This window comes from Cynocephalus volans, chromosome 8 (genome assembly GCF_027409185.1).
Source record: "Cynocephalus volans isolate mCynVol1 chromosome 8, mCynVol1.pri, whole genome shotgun sequence".
Classification (NCBI taxonomy): Eukaryota; Metazoa; Chordata; class Mammalia; order Dermoptera; family Cynocephalidae; genus Cynocephalus; species Cynocephalus volans.
In genome coordinates this window covers 45,918,846-45,935,716 of record NC_084467.1, presented here as the reverse complement: position 1 = coordinate 45,935,716, position 16,871 = coordinate 45,918,846, and the positions used below count along the sequence as shown (strand labels likewise).

General features: G+C 43.8%; 1 protein-coding gene across 1 annotated transcript in view; it reads right to left on the bottom strand.

The window, feature by feature from the left end:
- Window positions 1–16,871, bottom strand: part of MROH7 (maestro heat like repeat family member 7) — a 48,556-nt gene that overhangs the window by 29,240 nt on the left and 2,445 nt on the right. Inside the window, exons 2-5 of the mRNA XM_063106899.1 lie at window positions 6,356–6,429; window positions 3,806–3,889; window positions 2,456–2,535; window positions 2,029–2,158 (exon numbers count right to left, since the gene is read on the bottom strand). Coding sequence (XP_062962969.1) covers window positions 2,029–2,158; window positions 2,456–2,535; window positions 3,806–3,889; window positions 6,356–6,429 — 368 coding nt within the window. The remainder of the gene's footprint in view (window positions 1–2,028; window positions 2,159–2,455; window positions 2,536–3,805; window positions 3,890–6,355; window positions 6,430–16,871) is intronic.

Genomic DNA, 16,871 nt, shown 5'->3' with positions numbered 1-16,871 from the left:
GCCCCAGACAACTCCTGGTGGGGGTCAGGGGAGGAGGGAGAACTTGGACCCAAGAAAGCTGCTTCCTGTTCCTACCTCTCAGAATAATTTGATGTGTGATTTTGGGCACATTACTTCCCCACCATGGGCTACAGTTTCCTTATCAGCAAGTTGGTAATTATTATTGCTGCACTTTCTACATTAAATGGGGAGGAAGCAGAGACCCATAATTTACTGAGAAATTTCCATGGGCCAGATGAATATCTGGGGATTTGCACAACCATATCACTTTGTCCTTTGTCCTCAGATTGTTTTTGTCATTTTACAAATGAGGAGACACTTGTCCAAGGTCACACAACAAGGAAGTTTCAAGTCACGAAGACCAAATGAGAGGATGGATGGGAAGATTCTCTAGAACTATAAGAGCTAGATAAATGGGAGGATCTATCTTACTTTTATCCCTGGGGAAATGCTCTGATTCCTTTTATGAATTGCTACTCCTATAGCCAATTAGATTTTCCAAGTTGCCCCTTAAGGGATCTATCTCTCAGGTGCCCAGGTTCCTCATCCTTTGGCCACACTACAGTCCTGGAATTGTCTTGTAGGTGCAGGCATTACACATACACAAGGCTGGGCAGTGGGTTTGAGCTACTCTAGGAAGACCCTCTCTTCCTTGCCTCCCCTCCTCCAGCCAGCTCCCCAAGTGTGTCTACCAGGTTGTCATTGTCCAGGCTTCCTGAGTCTGCACACAACCCCATGTGGTCCTTAAGGTTACACCACGACCACCAAGCAAGCCTCACTCACCAACTACCTCCTTCTTCCCTCCCATCTGTGTTGATTGCTGTGCACACTGACCTCTGCTGGTCAGACCTGGTACTGCTAGAGGGCTTCACTCTTCCTACCCAGCGGGGATTCCCTGCCTTTCCTTTGGGCCTTCTCTCAGGGCACCACCGGCTCCAGGAACCCAGAGCCCTCATGCTCTCCAGCCTTGCTTCCCAGAACTCACGCCTCACCTTGTGGACTCCAGCCACACTGGCTCCTTGTCATCCTGTGGTCACTGTGCTGTCTCTGTCCACAGGCCTCTGCATAGGCTGTTCCCTCTATCTGGAATGCTCTTCCTTCTGCCATTCCCTTCAGCTAATTAGCTCTTCTTTAACCTCTCAGCTCCAGAATCACAGTGCCTGACCCCATCTTGGCCATGTCCCCCCATTCCAGGCTACAAAGTACTTCTCACTTGCAGTATTTACCACTGGTGTAATTTTGCATTTGTTTGTATGATTCTTTGACAGCATCTATCTCCATGCACCCTCACCCTTACTGTAAGTCTCCTGTACTGGGTTTGGCATGGAGTTAATATTTGCTGAATGAAAGGATGAATAAAATAAATGTACTTCACCCTGAGCTGAAACCCCTCTCCCTTAGCCTCGCCTGTCGACCCTAGCTCTCCCTCATCCTGCACTAGGGGTAACCTCCACCCTCTCCTCCTGGGATAACCCTGCAGAGGTTTGAAGGTGCTTGCATGAGGCCCTTGAAGTTCTGCTTCTTCAGGCCTCCACCCCAACTCTTCAGAGTCTTTCTTTGTTATGGCCTAGTCCTCAGACTTGCCCTCCTGCTGCTGGCTACCTCCCCTGGCCATGCCAACCTCTATCCACATCCGTCTCATAGGGCAGGGCCCAGAAGCAAACAGGGTCCTCCAGATGAGGGAGTCTCTATTTCGATAATTAATTCATTCACCAAGTGTTTATCAAGTGCCTTCTTAGGCCAGGAGAGGTAAGGTGAATTTCCCAAGGTCGGGTAGCTAATGAGCAGGAGGGTGAAGATCCATATCTACCTCTGACAACTCCCTTTCTGGGCTGGCCAGTTAGCTCAGGCAGTTAGAGTGTGGTGCAGATAACATCAGGGTCGAGGGTTTGGATCCCCATGCTGGCCAGAGCTACACCCTGCCACCCCCATACCCCGCCAAAAAAACCAACTAAAATACCTTTCTGTTCCCCACTGGGTGTCCAGAAATGTCCTCACTCTGAGGACCACCTGGAGGGCTGGTCTCACCTGGATGTCCTCAGCCTTGGCCTCATCTTTCTCCTGCATGGCCTGTACAGAGGGCAGGGAGAACACGCTCCGCACGCATGTGTTGACCAGCTCTGACCTCTCCTGCACACCCAGGGTGGGCTGGATGTGACTGGGGAAGACAGCAAAGACACCGAGTGAGGGAGAGGGTCCTGTGGCTGAGGATATAGGGCTGGGAAGAGGGCACCTGGCTCGGGGCTCAGGTGGCCTGAGATTCAGATCCACAAAAGGACAAGATGAGGGGGTGGAGGGAAGTGGGTGTGGGGCAGACAGCCCTGGCAGGGACTGGGCGAGGAGAGAGGAAACGGCACGGGAGTGGGGTGAGGGTACCGCACAGAGGCCCAGGAGAGGCAGGCAGAGCCCAGAGGGAAGGGGAGAGGGGCTAGGGACCTGGAGGGGACATGGACACCTCAGCTGGGTCAGGGTCTCCATGGCCTGCCGGCGGACTGAGCTTGAAAGGAAGTCCAGCGGCTCCTCCTGGATCTGCCTCTGGACAGGAGACCACAGAGGGGTCGTTGAGGGGGCAGGGCCACTGCAGACCACCAGTGCGAGGCCATCCCTCCTCACAGGGAGCAGGCCCAGCAGCCCCTCAGCCTGGGAAGAACTTTCCCATGGGCTCCATGCCATACCCCGCCTCCAGGGGCTGGAGAGCCGGCTCACTGCTCAAACCCCATCCTGAGCTCTCAGCTCAAGGCCACCAAAAACACCCCATGCCCTAACCAGCTGCACCCCACAACACAGAGCTCAGCAAGAACTGATTCCACAGCAGCCTTGCGGCGGGAGGCACATTTAAACCATGGAACTGGCTCAAAGCAAAAAGCACCAGGCATGGCCCCTGAAAGTGGCCCAGATGAACAACATTTTTTTTTTTTTAAAGATAACCAGTAGGGGGATCTTAACCCTTGACTTGGAATTGTCAGCACCACGCTCTCCCAAGTGAGCCAACCAGCCACCCCTATATAGGGATCCGAACCCGTGGCCTTGGTGTTATCAGCACCACACTCTCCCAAGTGAGCCACGGGCTGGCCCTCAGATGAACAACTTTAAAACGTCCTCTGGGCCGGCCTGTGGCTCACTTGGGAGAGCGTGGTGCTGATAACACCAAGTCAAGGGTTAAGATCCCCTTACCAGTCATCTTTTAAATAAATTAATTAAATTAAAAATAAAAATAAAACATCCTTCTAATTACTTCTAACTTTTGACCTAGCACCTCCACACAGTAGGTGCTCAATTAATGTTGGTTAAATGAAGACATAGAGGGCAAAGATTTTTCTTCTGTCTTTGAGGGACACAAAGCCAAATATAAGTTTGGAAACTTATCCCTGCCCCACCCTTTCTGTTGGATAATTGAAAAGTGACTGTATTTAGCAAAATGGTGAGGAAACCCTCTGAAGTTGCCCACCAGGAGGAATTTCTGGGGAAAGAATGTATTAAATAAGAATAACCACTCCCAGGTGCATGAGGCTTTGCAGTGGACTAACCATTGGGTTGTGTCCTCCCAACAAGCCAAAGATATAGACAATATCACGCCCATTTGTGAGATGAGAAATGTGAGGCTCAGAGAAGGGAAAGAATTCGCCTGAGCTCCCTCGGGGTAGGTGGAGGGCAGGTAGAGGTAGAGCTGAGGGTCCAGGTGTCCTGCCTCCTGCTCCTGTCCTCCTCCCGTCTCAACCCCGCCCCTCAGTCTCATCCATGGATTGCTCAGGAATCCCACCCTCTTCCCACCCCAACACCACAGACCCACATGTGGCTCCCGCACCATCATCTTCTTCATCACACTCTTCTTCTCTCCTTCTGCTTCCAGCAGATCCTGGCTCTTCTGAAGGGTGATGACATTGTCAATCTCGGGGACAGCGGCGGGCAAAACCACAGGGTGAGAGCCCCTCTGAAGTCAGCTTCAGGGGCTGCCCCTACAGCACCCACCATTAACCACCCGACACCGGCAGCAAGCCAGCCCACTCCCCCCAGCCGCCAGCCCCCATTGGCTCAAGAGGAGTTAGAAGTTCCCACAAGGGGAACTTGGGGCAGGGTAAAGGTTGGAGAAAACCGTGGTGGCAGGGTCAGGGACACAATTCCTGAAGGCCAGCATTGGGAGGAGGACCAGATATGAAGGACTGCAAAGCGCTTCCCCTTTTCTGGTTAACTAAGGGAGGGACAGAAAGGGTCCCAACACCTCGAGCTGAAATCCCATTAGCAACACTTCCTGAAGGCCCTGTGGGACAGTCGGCCCTCCGTATCTGTGTGTTCTGCATCTGTGGATTCAACCAACTGCAGATCAAAAATATTCGGAAAAAAAAACTGTGTGTGTACTGAACATGTACAGACTTCCTTTTCTTGTCACTATTCACTAAACAATACAGTGTAACAACTATTTACAAAGCATTTACATTGTGTTAGGTATTATGAGTAATCTAGAGACGGCTTAAAGTATACAGGAGGATTGCGCAGGTTATATGCAAATACCATACAACATTTTGTCAGGGACTTGAGGATTCTTGGATTTTGGTATCTGCAGGAGGTCCTGGAACCAACCTCCCAGGATCCCGGGGGAAGACTGTGCATACAAGTCAGACTGAGGCATTCTGCTACGCACGTGAGGGACTACATTAACCAATGTCCTATTAGTCTGTTAGTTCCCAATATCTTAAGAGAGGAGACAAATAAAAAACACGAAATAAATAACTTCATGTAGCAAAGAAAGAAAACAAGTTAATCTGATGGAGAGTGTGCTAGATTACGGAAAGCAGCGATTTCTTTTCTGCTCCTCCTACCAAAAGGACAGATTCCCCTTGAATCTTGGCTCATCTTACAACTTGCTTCAACCAACAGAATGCAGTGGAAGTTTCTGGCCAAGCCCTTAAGGAGACTGGCAGCTTCCACATGCTCCCCCTGTAACCCAGCCCCCATGCTGTAAGAAGCCCAGGCTAGACTGTGCCGTAAGAGATCATGTGGAGAGAGACCTTGGAAGATGATGGGTGATCTTAGGTGTTCCAGCCCCGCTGAGTGATCTCAGTCTACTCCATGCGGAACAAAAGAACTACCCAGCTGATCACAGTCAAATTTCAGAATCATGAGAAATGGGGCCCCTCCAATCCTCACTACCCCAGCAGCCAGAGTGAACTTTTAAAGCTTTAAGTTTGGGAGTTGGTTTCTTAAACAGCAACTGACAACTCGAACTGCAGAAGTGATGGTGGAGGGATGGCTACTTAGACCGAATGGTCAGGAAAAGCCTCTCAGAGGAGGTGACGTCTGGGCTGAGTCCTGAAGGACAAGAAAGAGCTAGCCACGTGAAGAATTAGGGGCAAGGGCTGCCTGTCTCCCAAGCTAGCATGTTGTGTCCCCAGTGCCTGAAACAGCCTAGCACATGGTAGAGGCTCAATGAAACTTGCTGAATGACAGCAGCAATAAACCCTCTGTGTAGGCACCATGCTCAGTGCTGTGCTGACATCCCCGAACACAGGCCTCACATCAGGTTTATTGTGCCCATTTACAGATGAGAAGAACCTTCCCGGCAGAGGAAACACGTGCAAAGGCCCTGAAGCGGGAATGAGTTTGGCAGGTGTGAGAAACAGAAAAAGGCCCGTGTGGCAAGGTGGAGGACTAGGAGAACGCCACGGGATGAGGACAAATGCTTCCAAAATGCAGGGCCTCTCCCCATCCCCAGCCTGCACTGCTCCAGGAACTGGAGCTTGCCCCTGAAGCTGCCTGGGGGCAGGGCCTCCTTCTCAAGTGTCCTGGCCTGGGGGATGCCCTGTTTACAGACTCTGGCCACCAGTCTCGCCCACACTCTGTGTCAGCCTCATGTCCATCAGCTTACCCAGTCTGCCCCCATTGGCCTTCACCAAGTCCTGCAGAGGCTGTGTTTCACCTGTGAGATCAGCCTTCTCTGGTCTCCTAAGGCCTGTTGCATGGCCCAGACCTGGGTTGGGCCTGACCGTGTCCTGAGAAGGGCCATTTCCAGCCTTTCTGTGCCTTTTAAAGCCCCTCCCGCAATTCATTCAGTTGTTTTAAAAACTTTAATTGAGCATCTACTACATGCAAAGCACTGCTCTAGATGCTGAGGATACAGCTGGGAATCAGACAGATAGAAATCCCCGATTAATGGAGGACATGTTCTAGTGGAGGAGTCTAACAAGAAACAAGACGAGTAAGCAAAGTACACAGTGCCTCCGATGGGGATGAGCACTACAGAGAAAACAAGAGCTGGGCCCTGGAACAAGGAATGCTGGGGCTTCAGGGCAGGGGCCATGGGGTGAGTGGGGGAGGGGTGTCCCAGGAAAGTCAGCTGGGGGCCGGGCAGGAGTCATACCAGAGCCATTTTGTTGCCATCCTCTCTCTTTTCTGGTGCCTTCACCAGGCATGTGGTCACTTCATCAAAGGCTCCTGCACATCACAGTTTCAATGAGGAGAGAAGAAGGTGGGTAAAGATAAAGTGTCCTTAGGGTGCCACAGTCCCGTGTCCCCTCCACCTCTGGGCCCCTCCAATCCTTACTCCCTACCCGACCCTACCCCAGTAGTCAGACTGAGCTTTTAAAAGTGTGAATCAGCTCATGTCACCTCCCCTCCCTAAAACCCTTCAGTGGTACCCCGTTTCATTGACATAAAGCTGACATCCTTCGAGGCCCTGCCTGGTCAGCCCTCCCCTGTCCACCTCCCCAGCCCTACCTCCCAGTGCTCTCCCCTGGATCACCATGCTCTGGCCACACTGGCAAGAATATAGAAGAAATACAAGGGTACTTCAAAAAGTTCATGGAAAAATAGAATTAAAAAATAATACAAATCACGGGCTTTAGCTCAGCTGGTTAGAGCCTGGTGCTGGTAACACCAAGGTCCAGGGTTCAATCTCTGTGCTGGCCAGCCACCAATAACAATAGTAATAATAATAATAATAATACAATCGTTCCATGAAATTTTGGAAGTACCCTTGTACAAACTTCCCCCGCAGGGTGTTTGCACAGGTGGTTTCCTCTACCTGGGCCACTCCCCTGACACACCCATCTGCCCCGCTAGGGCTCCCCTCATTCAGGTCTCTGCTTGCCTCCCCTGACCTTCAGGCTAAACGAGGGCCCACTGTTGTCTCTCATGCATCATCCTATTCTTTCTTTCATAAATTTTCATAGTTTAGAACTAAACACTTATTTGTTATGGTAGGTATCTGCTGTTTAGTCAGCCCCAAATCTTCTCACCTTTCGTTTGCTGAAAGAGCCCCTGTCTTTCCCATGGGCTTACCCATTCCATGTAGCTGGGTGAAGCTGAATTCTGCAAGCCCCACTGGTTACCCTGTCTTCAAACAGGAGTGGGCCTGGGAACCTGAGCTTAGCCAATAAGAGCATCCTGTGCCCCCAGCCACAATGATTGCTCCAGGGATGGGCACTCAGCTGAGCAGGGCCAATAGAGCCTTTTGTTTAAAGGGGTTGAGAGGACCACCAAAGGAAATATGGTCTCTCTCTCCTTCTGAGGTCAAGGTCAGTAGGGCCTATGAGAACCTGGAACTTCAGGGACATCCTGGCCACCAGAGGCTGCTGGGGGATGGACCCAATAGTGGGAAGCAAAGACACTCCAAGAGTAGTGAACACAGCTAGAGCCAAGATCTTGGCTTCTAAATACCATTGTCCACTGAAAGGAACAAGGCTCCTTGGAGAAATGGCTGATTCCAGGACGTGGGCTGGGAAAGTCCAGAATAAACCAAAGACATCTTGTACCAGAAAACAAGGAAGCAAGCTAAAAGAATTATGGTGACATGTCAAAGGGACACAAAAGCTTGCTTGAATGGGATTCCATTGGACCAACTGTGGAAAATTTGAATATCACAATAAATAATAATAGCAACAGATTATAGCCCATTGAATAAACTAAGGAACAGTGAGTCTGTACTAATATAAATAAATGAATAAATGGAAAGTTTAATGAGGAATGAGATATTTCCATAGTTTCACAGCACCTCACCAGAAGATACTTATTACAAAGGGGAAATAGTGACTTCACAGTGGAGAACCTCAGCAGAAATCATCTTACTCAAGGGATCAAAGTGAACATCATCAGTAATGGATCAAATCAAAACCACAAGCCACCAGATAGGATGCAATGAGAAAAACACAGCCTCACTCTTGTGCGATTCCTGCCAAAGATGCACGACCTGAAACTGATCATAAGGAAACATCAGACTTAGGCACATCCTGCCACGTAGCTGACTGTGATCTTCAAATGTATCAAGGACATGAAATCCAAGGAAAGGCTGAGGACTGGAGCAGGCAGAGAAGACTGGACAAAAAATACACAGTGAGTGACTCTGAACTGGATTCTTTTCCTATAGAGAACATTACTGGGAAAATTGGTGACATTCGAATGGGGCCTGAGGATTATATGGCCGCTGTGCATCAATGTTAATTTCTTGATTACGGTGGTTATATTTGGTCCTTTTTTGAAAGAAATAGTCTCTGCAATTCAGGGGCATCATTTGGCAACTTATTATCAAATTCAGGGGAAAAAAAGATTTCTATACTGTACTTTCAACTTTTCTATGTTTTGGGGTTTTTTTAAATGTAAAAGATATGTATTAAGTACCTACTATATGACCAGCGTAGTTTTAGGTACAGTTAATTAAAATGAACAAAGTTCTTTTTTTTTTTTCTTTTTTTAAAAGATGACCAGTAAGGGGATCTTAAGCCTTGACTTGGTGTTGTCAGCACCACACTCGCCCAAGTGAGCCACAGGCCAGCCCTAAAATGAACAAAGTTCTTACTTTTATGGAACTCAAATTCTAATGGGAGTGGGAAGACAGATAATAAGTAATAAATAAAAAATATACAAGGTGCCAGGTGAGGGAAAATGCTATGAAGACTATGGTAAGATCTAGATAATAGTGCAGATTATCGTAAACCTTTATTGTTTTAAAATTTTTAAAAAGAATAAAGGAGAAATAAAGGCATTTTCAGACAAAAATTGAAAGAGTTTGCCATTAGTGGAATTCACTAAAGGAAATTCTAAAGAATGTACTTCAAGCAAAAGAAGACTAATCCCAAATGGAAGCTCTGCGATGCTTGAAGTGAATGAAATGAATGAAAGGTAATTTGGGTAAATATAAGAACATTGACTATGTAAAATAATAATATGTTTATGGAAGAGACAGAATGAAAATGCATTGCCAACATAAAGAAAAGAAAAAAAATACATGACCACAATAGCATATAAATTGGGAGGAGGGGGTTAAATGGGATTAAAGTGTTCCTAGGTCTTAAACAGTCTGGGAGGATATTTGCATTGATTAATTTGAACTTTGATTAGTTAAATATGCACATTATAGCTTCTTGAAAATCACTAAAAGTCTTAACATGGTGTACAACTTCCACACAAGTAGAAATAAGGAAGAGGAAAAAAAAAAAAAAAAAAACACCCAAAAGCCAAAAAAGGAAAGGAAAAGAAACATAGAACAAACAGAACAAAGAAAACAAACATGAGATGGTAAACAGATAATTATATTAAACTTAAATGGACTATGGCTTGAAAAACACAGTATTAAAGAGATAACAAAGCTACCCTAAATTGATCAATTGTAGATTCAGTGAAATCCCAATGAAAATGCCAGCAGATTCTTATTTCATTTCATTTTATTTTATGGAAATAGCTTCTTAGAGTAGACAATCTTGAGAAAGAACAAAGTTGGAGGACTTACACTACTCAATATCAAGAGTTACTCTCTAAACCCAGCAATTAAGGCAATGGTTAAGGGTAGACAAATAACCAAAGGAGCAGAGTGAGTCCAGAAATAAACCTACATATGTACAGTTGCTTGATTTACATCAAAGGTGGCACCATAAATCAGTAGGTAAAGTAGGGTCTTTTCTGTAAATGGCCTGGAGCTATTGGATATCGATATGGGGGAAGGAAGAAATGAACCTTAAGCCCCTTCCTCACACTGTTTTCCAAAATTAATACAGGGTGTATCATAAACTTAATGTGAAAGACAAAACAATAAAGCTTCTAGAAGAAAATATGAGATGATTTTCATATCCATTAGAAATGCACACATTTTTTAAAAGGGAGATAAAAAGTAATAACCAAAAAATTTGATAAATTGTGTTTTTTAAGAACTTCTGTTTATCAAAAGACTTCATCAAGTCACAGACTTGGAAAAATAATTGAAATATCTATTGACACGTATCTGACAAAGAACTCATATCTAGATCGTATAAAGAATTCCCGTAAATCAGTAAGAAAAAGACAACCCAATTTTTTCGAATGTGCAGATGATTTAAACAGGCACTTCATGGAAGAAGATATACAAATTGCCAATAATCATATAAAAAGATGCTTAACATCAGTAGTCATCAAGAAATGCAAATTAAAACCACAATAAAATATCACAAGACACCCCCTAGAATGGCTAAAATTTTTTAAACTGACAATAAGTGAGAATGTGGAACAACTGAAATTCTCACATTGCTTGTGGGAGGATAAATTAATCTAACTACTGCTATTATTTGAATGTTTGTGTCCCCTTCAAAATTGATGTTGAAACTTAATCACCAATGCAATGGTATTAACGCCTTTAGGAGGTGATTAGGTCATGATAGCTTCTCCCTTGTGACTAGGATTAAGGCCCTTATAAAAGAGCTTCACACAGCATTCAGCACCTTTTTGACCTTCCACTTTCTGCCATGTGAGGACGCAGCAAGAAGGTCCTCACTAGACACCGAATGGCACTTTGATCTCGGACCTCCCAGCCTCCAGAACTGTGGAAAATTAATTTCTGTTGTTTATAAATTACCCAGTCTCAGGCATTTTGTTATACTAACACAAACAGACTAAGACAACCACTTGGAAAAACTGTTTGGCAATAGCTACTAAAGCTATAAATATGTCTATGTGATGACTCAGAAATTCTACTCCTAGACAAATAAGTATATCTGTGCACAAAAAGTGATGTACAAAAATGTTCATAGAAACTTTATTAATAATATCAAAAAAAGTAGAAACAATTCTAATGTCCATCAGCAGAACGGATAAACAAGTTGTAGTATATTCATACAATTGAATACCACAGAACAATAAAGAATTTACTACTGATACATGCAACAATATGGATGAATCTGACAGACATAATATTGTGCTAAAGAGGCCAGAGTCAAAACAGTAAATATAGTATTACTCTATTGATAACAAGTTAAAGCACAGGTAAAACTCATCTGTGGTGATGCAAGTCAGAAGAATTGCTTCCTCCAGGGCAGTGGTTATCAACCAAAGGCAATCTTGCCTCCCATGGAACATTTAGCAATGTCTAGAAACACTTGGTTTTCATGACTTGAGGGTGGCAGTGTGGGGTTGCTACTAACATCTACTGAGTGGAGTCCAGGGATGGAAGCATCTTACAATGCACGGAACAGTGCCCACCCCCGACACACACGTGTACAACAAAGAATCACCCAACATGAAATGTCAGTAGTGCTGAGGTTGAGAAACCCTCTCCCAGGAGAAGAGATATTGACTGGAAAGAGATGCAAGTGAAGCTTCTGAGCTGCTGGAAAAGATCTCTGTCTTGATCTGAGTGGTAGTTACCAGAATATATGCATGTGTAAATATTCATTAAGCTGTACACTTGAGATTAGTAGTGCATTTTACATATTTTACTGATACCTCAGAAAAGTTTTTAAAAGGCTAATACAATCTGAAAATATGTTTCTTTTAAAAATGCACGTGGATAAAATGCTCCTATTAAAAAACAAAGATTGACTTTGAATCTTGACAGAAAAATGAAGTTGGAGGACTCATACTTTCTGATTCCAAAACTTACTACAAAGCTATAGTGACCAAAACAGTGTGGTAGTGGCATAAGTACAGACATATAGGCCAATGGAATAGAAGAGAGAATCCAGAAATAAACCCTCACATATACGGTTGATTGATTTTTGACAAAGGTTCTAAACCATTCACTGGGTAAAGGACAGTCTTTTCAACAAATAGTGCTAGGAAGACTGGATATCCACAGGCAAAAGAATGAAGTTGGTATATGAAGTATTTAGAGTAGTCAAAATCATAGAGACAGAGAGTAGAATGGTGGCTGGCAGACTCTGGGGGAAGGGATATGGGGAGTTATTCTTTAATGAGCGTAGAGTTTCAATTTTACAAGATGAAAAGAGTTATGGAGATTGATGGTGGTGATGGCTGCAGAACATTATGAATGTACTTAATACCATGAACTGTACACTTAAAAATGACTAGGATGGTAAATTTTATGTTATGTGTATTTTGCAACACAAAAAAAATTGGGGGGAAAGCTTTTTAATAAAAAATAAAGAATGAAGTTGGACCCTTACTTTATATATGAGGGTACTTCAAAAATTTCATGGAAAAATAGAATTGAAAGATAATGTTAATCTTTCCATGAACTTCTTGAAATAACCTCATATATACAAAAGTTAACTCAAAGAGTTAAACTTAGAACTAAAACTCTAAAACTTATAGAAGAAAACATGGGGGAAAATCTTAATGACATTGGATTTGGCAATAACTTCTTGGATACAACAACAAAAGCACAGGCAATAAAGGAAAACATAGATAAATTGGATTTCATCAAGATTAAAAGCTTTTGTGAATCAAAGGACACTATCAAGAGAGTGAAAAGACAACCCACAGAATGGGAGAAAATATTCACAAATTATATATCTGATAAGGGATTAACATCCAGAATACATAAAGAACTCCTACAATTCAACAACAGAAAAACAAACAAATTCAAAAACAGACAAGGGTTGGCTGGTTAGCTCAGTTGGTTAGAGTGTGGTGTTATAACACCAAGGTCAAGGGTTCTGATCCCCATATCAGCCAGCTTCCAAAAAAAAAAAAAGGAAAGAAAAAAAAGGGCAAGGGATCTGAAAAGACATTTCTTCAGAGAAGATAGCACATGAAAAGTTGTTCAACATCATTAGTCATTATGGAAATGCAAATCAAAACCACAATGAGATATCACTTCACACACTTTCGGGTGGCTATTATTTTTTTTTAAAAAGGATAACAAGTGTTGGCAAGAACATAGAAAAATTGGAACCCTCCTACATTGCTGGAGAAAATGTAAAATGGTGCAGCTGCTATGGAAAATAGTTTGATCATTCCTCCAAAAGCTAAACCTAGAACTTCCATAGGGCCCAGCAATGCCACTCCAAGGTATATACCTAAAGGAACTGAAAGCAAGGATTCAAACAGATACCTGTAAGCCAGTGTTTATAGCAGCATTATTCATAGTAGCCTAAACATGAAACAACTCAAGTGTCCATCCGCTGGGAAAAACAGTATGTCAGTTCCTCAAAAATTTAAGGGACACAAAGAATAATGACAATATGTAATGATGAACATGCTAGTAGTGTTGATTTGATCATCACATACCAAATACAGGTACTGATAGTCAACTCTGTACCCCATAAATATGTATAATCAATTATGTTCCAAGTCAAAATATAAATTAAAAATAGAATTACCATATGATTCAGCAATTCCACCTCAGGGTATACACCCAAAACATCGAAAATAGAGTCTCGAAAAGATATTTTTACACCCTTGTTTGTAGCAGCATTATTCCTAATAGCTAAAATATGGAAGCAACTCAACTACCCAAGCACACATGAATGAACAAGCGAAACGTGGTATATACATACAATGGAAAATTATTCAGCCACATAAAGGAATGAAGTATTCATGCATGCGAACAAGGATGAACCTTGAAAATACTATGCTAAGTGAAATCCACCAAACACAAAAGGACAAATACTGTACAATTCCACTCACATGAGGTACCTAGAACAGGCAACTCCACAGAGACAGAAAGTAGATTGGGGCTTACTAGGGACTGCAGGGAGAGGAATGGGAAGTTATTTCTTTATGGTTAGAGTTTCTGTTTGGGGTGATGAAAAAGTTTTGAAAATACTGGTGATGGTTGCACAACGTGGCCAGTGTAACTAATGCCATTGAATTGCATAATTAAAGATGGTTAAAATGTTGATTAGAGTGTGGTATTGGAACACCAAAGTCAAGGGTTTGGACCCCTGTACTGGCCAGATGCCCCGCTCCCCCAAAAATGGTTAAAATGGCAAATTTACATCATATATGTTTTGCTACATTTTTAAAAAATTAATAATTAAAAAGTGGATACCAAGGATACCAAAAACCATTGAATTATACACTTTAAATGGATGAATTATGTGGTTTGTGAATTACATCACAATAATGACTGGACATTCACATGAAAAAAATGAAGTTTGACCCCTACCTCCCACCATATACAAAAATTAACTCAAAATGTATCAAAGACCTAAATGTAAGAACTAAAATTACTGAACTCTTAGAAGAAAACATAGGCATAATACTTTATGACCCTGGATTAGACGATGGTTTATTTAAATATAACACCAAAATCACAAACAATAAAAAAAAAAAAATTAGGTAAGTTGGAGTTTATCAAAATTAAAAACTTTAGTGTTTCAAAGGATACCATCAGGTTCCAGTCAAGATGGTGGAATAGACGGTCCCCGGTGTCACTCTCTCTCACAAATCAACCAATTTACAACTATAAACAAGCAAAGACAGCCAAGCTGGGGCTGCTAGAGCTTAGGGGAAGAGGACGAGAAACTTACAGCATACATGAAGGTGGGAGAAGCCACGATGAGAGAAAGAAAAAAAACACTCTGACTGTTTCAAGCCCCAGCCACTTCCAGGCTGGAGCTGCTGAACACGTGGAGCAGGAGCTGGCAAAAGCCACAGCTGTGCCCTTCAGATGAGGTTGCTTGGAGGCAGCAGGAGAGAAGAGGGCCTTGGTGGCCCCCAGGCCAGCAATACCACTAATAGCATTCCTGAGAACCCACATAGGACTGAAGAGCCATAACAAATATAAAAAGGAGCCACTCAGAGGCCGGTGAATCATTGCAAGAGACCAGAGCAGAGCCTGTCTCATGGGAACTGTTTGCAGCACGGGCAGTGGAGGAGACGGGCCCACCAGGAGAACACTGGGGCACAGCAAGGACAGCTGATCTGCCCCCCAATCAGCATTGGACCACTCAGAGGACTGGTCACGAATATAGAATCACATGGGGTGCAGTTTGATGAAAAGACTGAGGTCCAGACCAGAGTTTCTACACAACCCAGGTGCACCAGATCTAACTAGACCTGGAAGTACCTATACAGTCAGCCATTAGAACCTGAGCTGCACAAAAAGCCTTCCCTAGGGAATCAACAGCAAAGCAGCAATTTAGCTAGACCACACAGCTCAATTACTGGTCCCCACAGGAAGTTCCCCTGTTTTAGAAGTAAGCAAAGGACAACAAATTAGTTCCAGCGCAGAGTTTAAGTGGTGGGAACAGCAAATAATCCAACACAGAACTGAAAGAAAAAACAAAGTACCTGCAACCAGAGACAAAGTTTGATATTAACTAGTAAAGGTCTCATTACACCAAAGAACACCTATAACACCTAGAAGGACTGGAAGTCCCCTGGGCTACCAAGCCAGAAAGGGAAGAGGGCTGGGGGCCTCAGCCATGCCCCCTGACTCCTGCAACCAGTCCCAAGGGTGGGGGATGAGGGCCTTGGCTATACCTCCCCAACATGTGCAACCACCCCAGCAACGACCACCAAGCTGCCGTAGGAAGCACCCTGGGCTCTCCTGAGCCAGAGTGATGGGGGACAGAGGGCCTTGGTCATGGCACCCCAATACATGCAACCAGCCCAGCAACAACCATCATGCTGCAATAAGAAGGGCCTGGGTTCCTGAGCTGGGGGGGTGGTGGGAAGAGGGCTTTTTCCACACCCCCCTGACATCTGCACCCAGCCCAGCTATGACCAAGCCACTGCTAGAAGCCCCCCAGTCTTCCCTGTGGGAATGAGGGGGGTGCCATAGGCCTCAATCCTGCCCCTCCTCCTTCCTCCTTTTTCCATCACGTTGCCTTCCCCATCCCCTCTCCCCCTCCCTCCCAACTGCTCTGCAAAAACATCCTAGAATGTAAAAAAATATTACTTAAATTACATTTTCTTAAAAACAAAACAAAACATAAAAAGGGACAACTTCATGAAAGTGCAAAGACAACCCACAGAGTAGGATAAAATATTAAAAAATCATGTATCTGATGAACCTTATCTAGAATATATAAAAAACTCTTACAACTCAATAATTAAAAGAAAGGTAACCCAATTTTTTAAATTGGTGAAGGATTTTAATTGACATTTCTCCAAAGAAGATACACAAATGACCAATAAACATATGAAAAGATATTCAACATCATTAGCCATCAGCGAAATGCAAATCAAAATCACAATGAAATACCAGTTCATACATAGTAGGATGGCTATAATCAAAATGACAGACAACAGTTCTGATCCCTATATCAGCCAGCTGCCAAAGGGAAAAAAAATATGGACAATAACAAGTGTTGGTGAGGACATGGCAAAATTGGAACGCTCATACACTGCTGGTGGGAATGTGAATTGGTACAGCTGCTGTGGAAAACAGTCTGCAGTTCCTCAAATAATTAAAATAGAATTACCATATGACCTAGCAATTCCACTCCCAGATATACGTCTTATTTCTATGCAAAAACTTGCACATGAACATTCATAGTAGCATTAATTAAAATAGCCAAAAGTTCATTCCCTGTACCGGCCAGCAGCCAATAAATGAATATATAAATAAGTAAATAAATAAAATGGCATAAACAAAATGTGGTATGTCCATACAGTGGAATATTATTCAGCCATAAAAAGGGATGAAGTATGGATACATACCACAACAGAATGAATGTTGAAAACATCATGCTAAGTGAAAGAAGCCAGTCACAACGGGCCACATA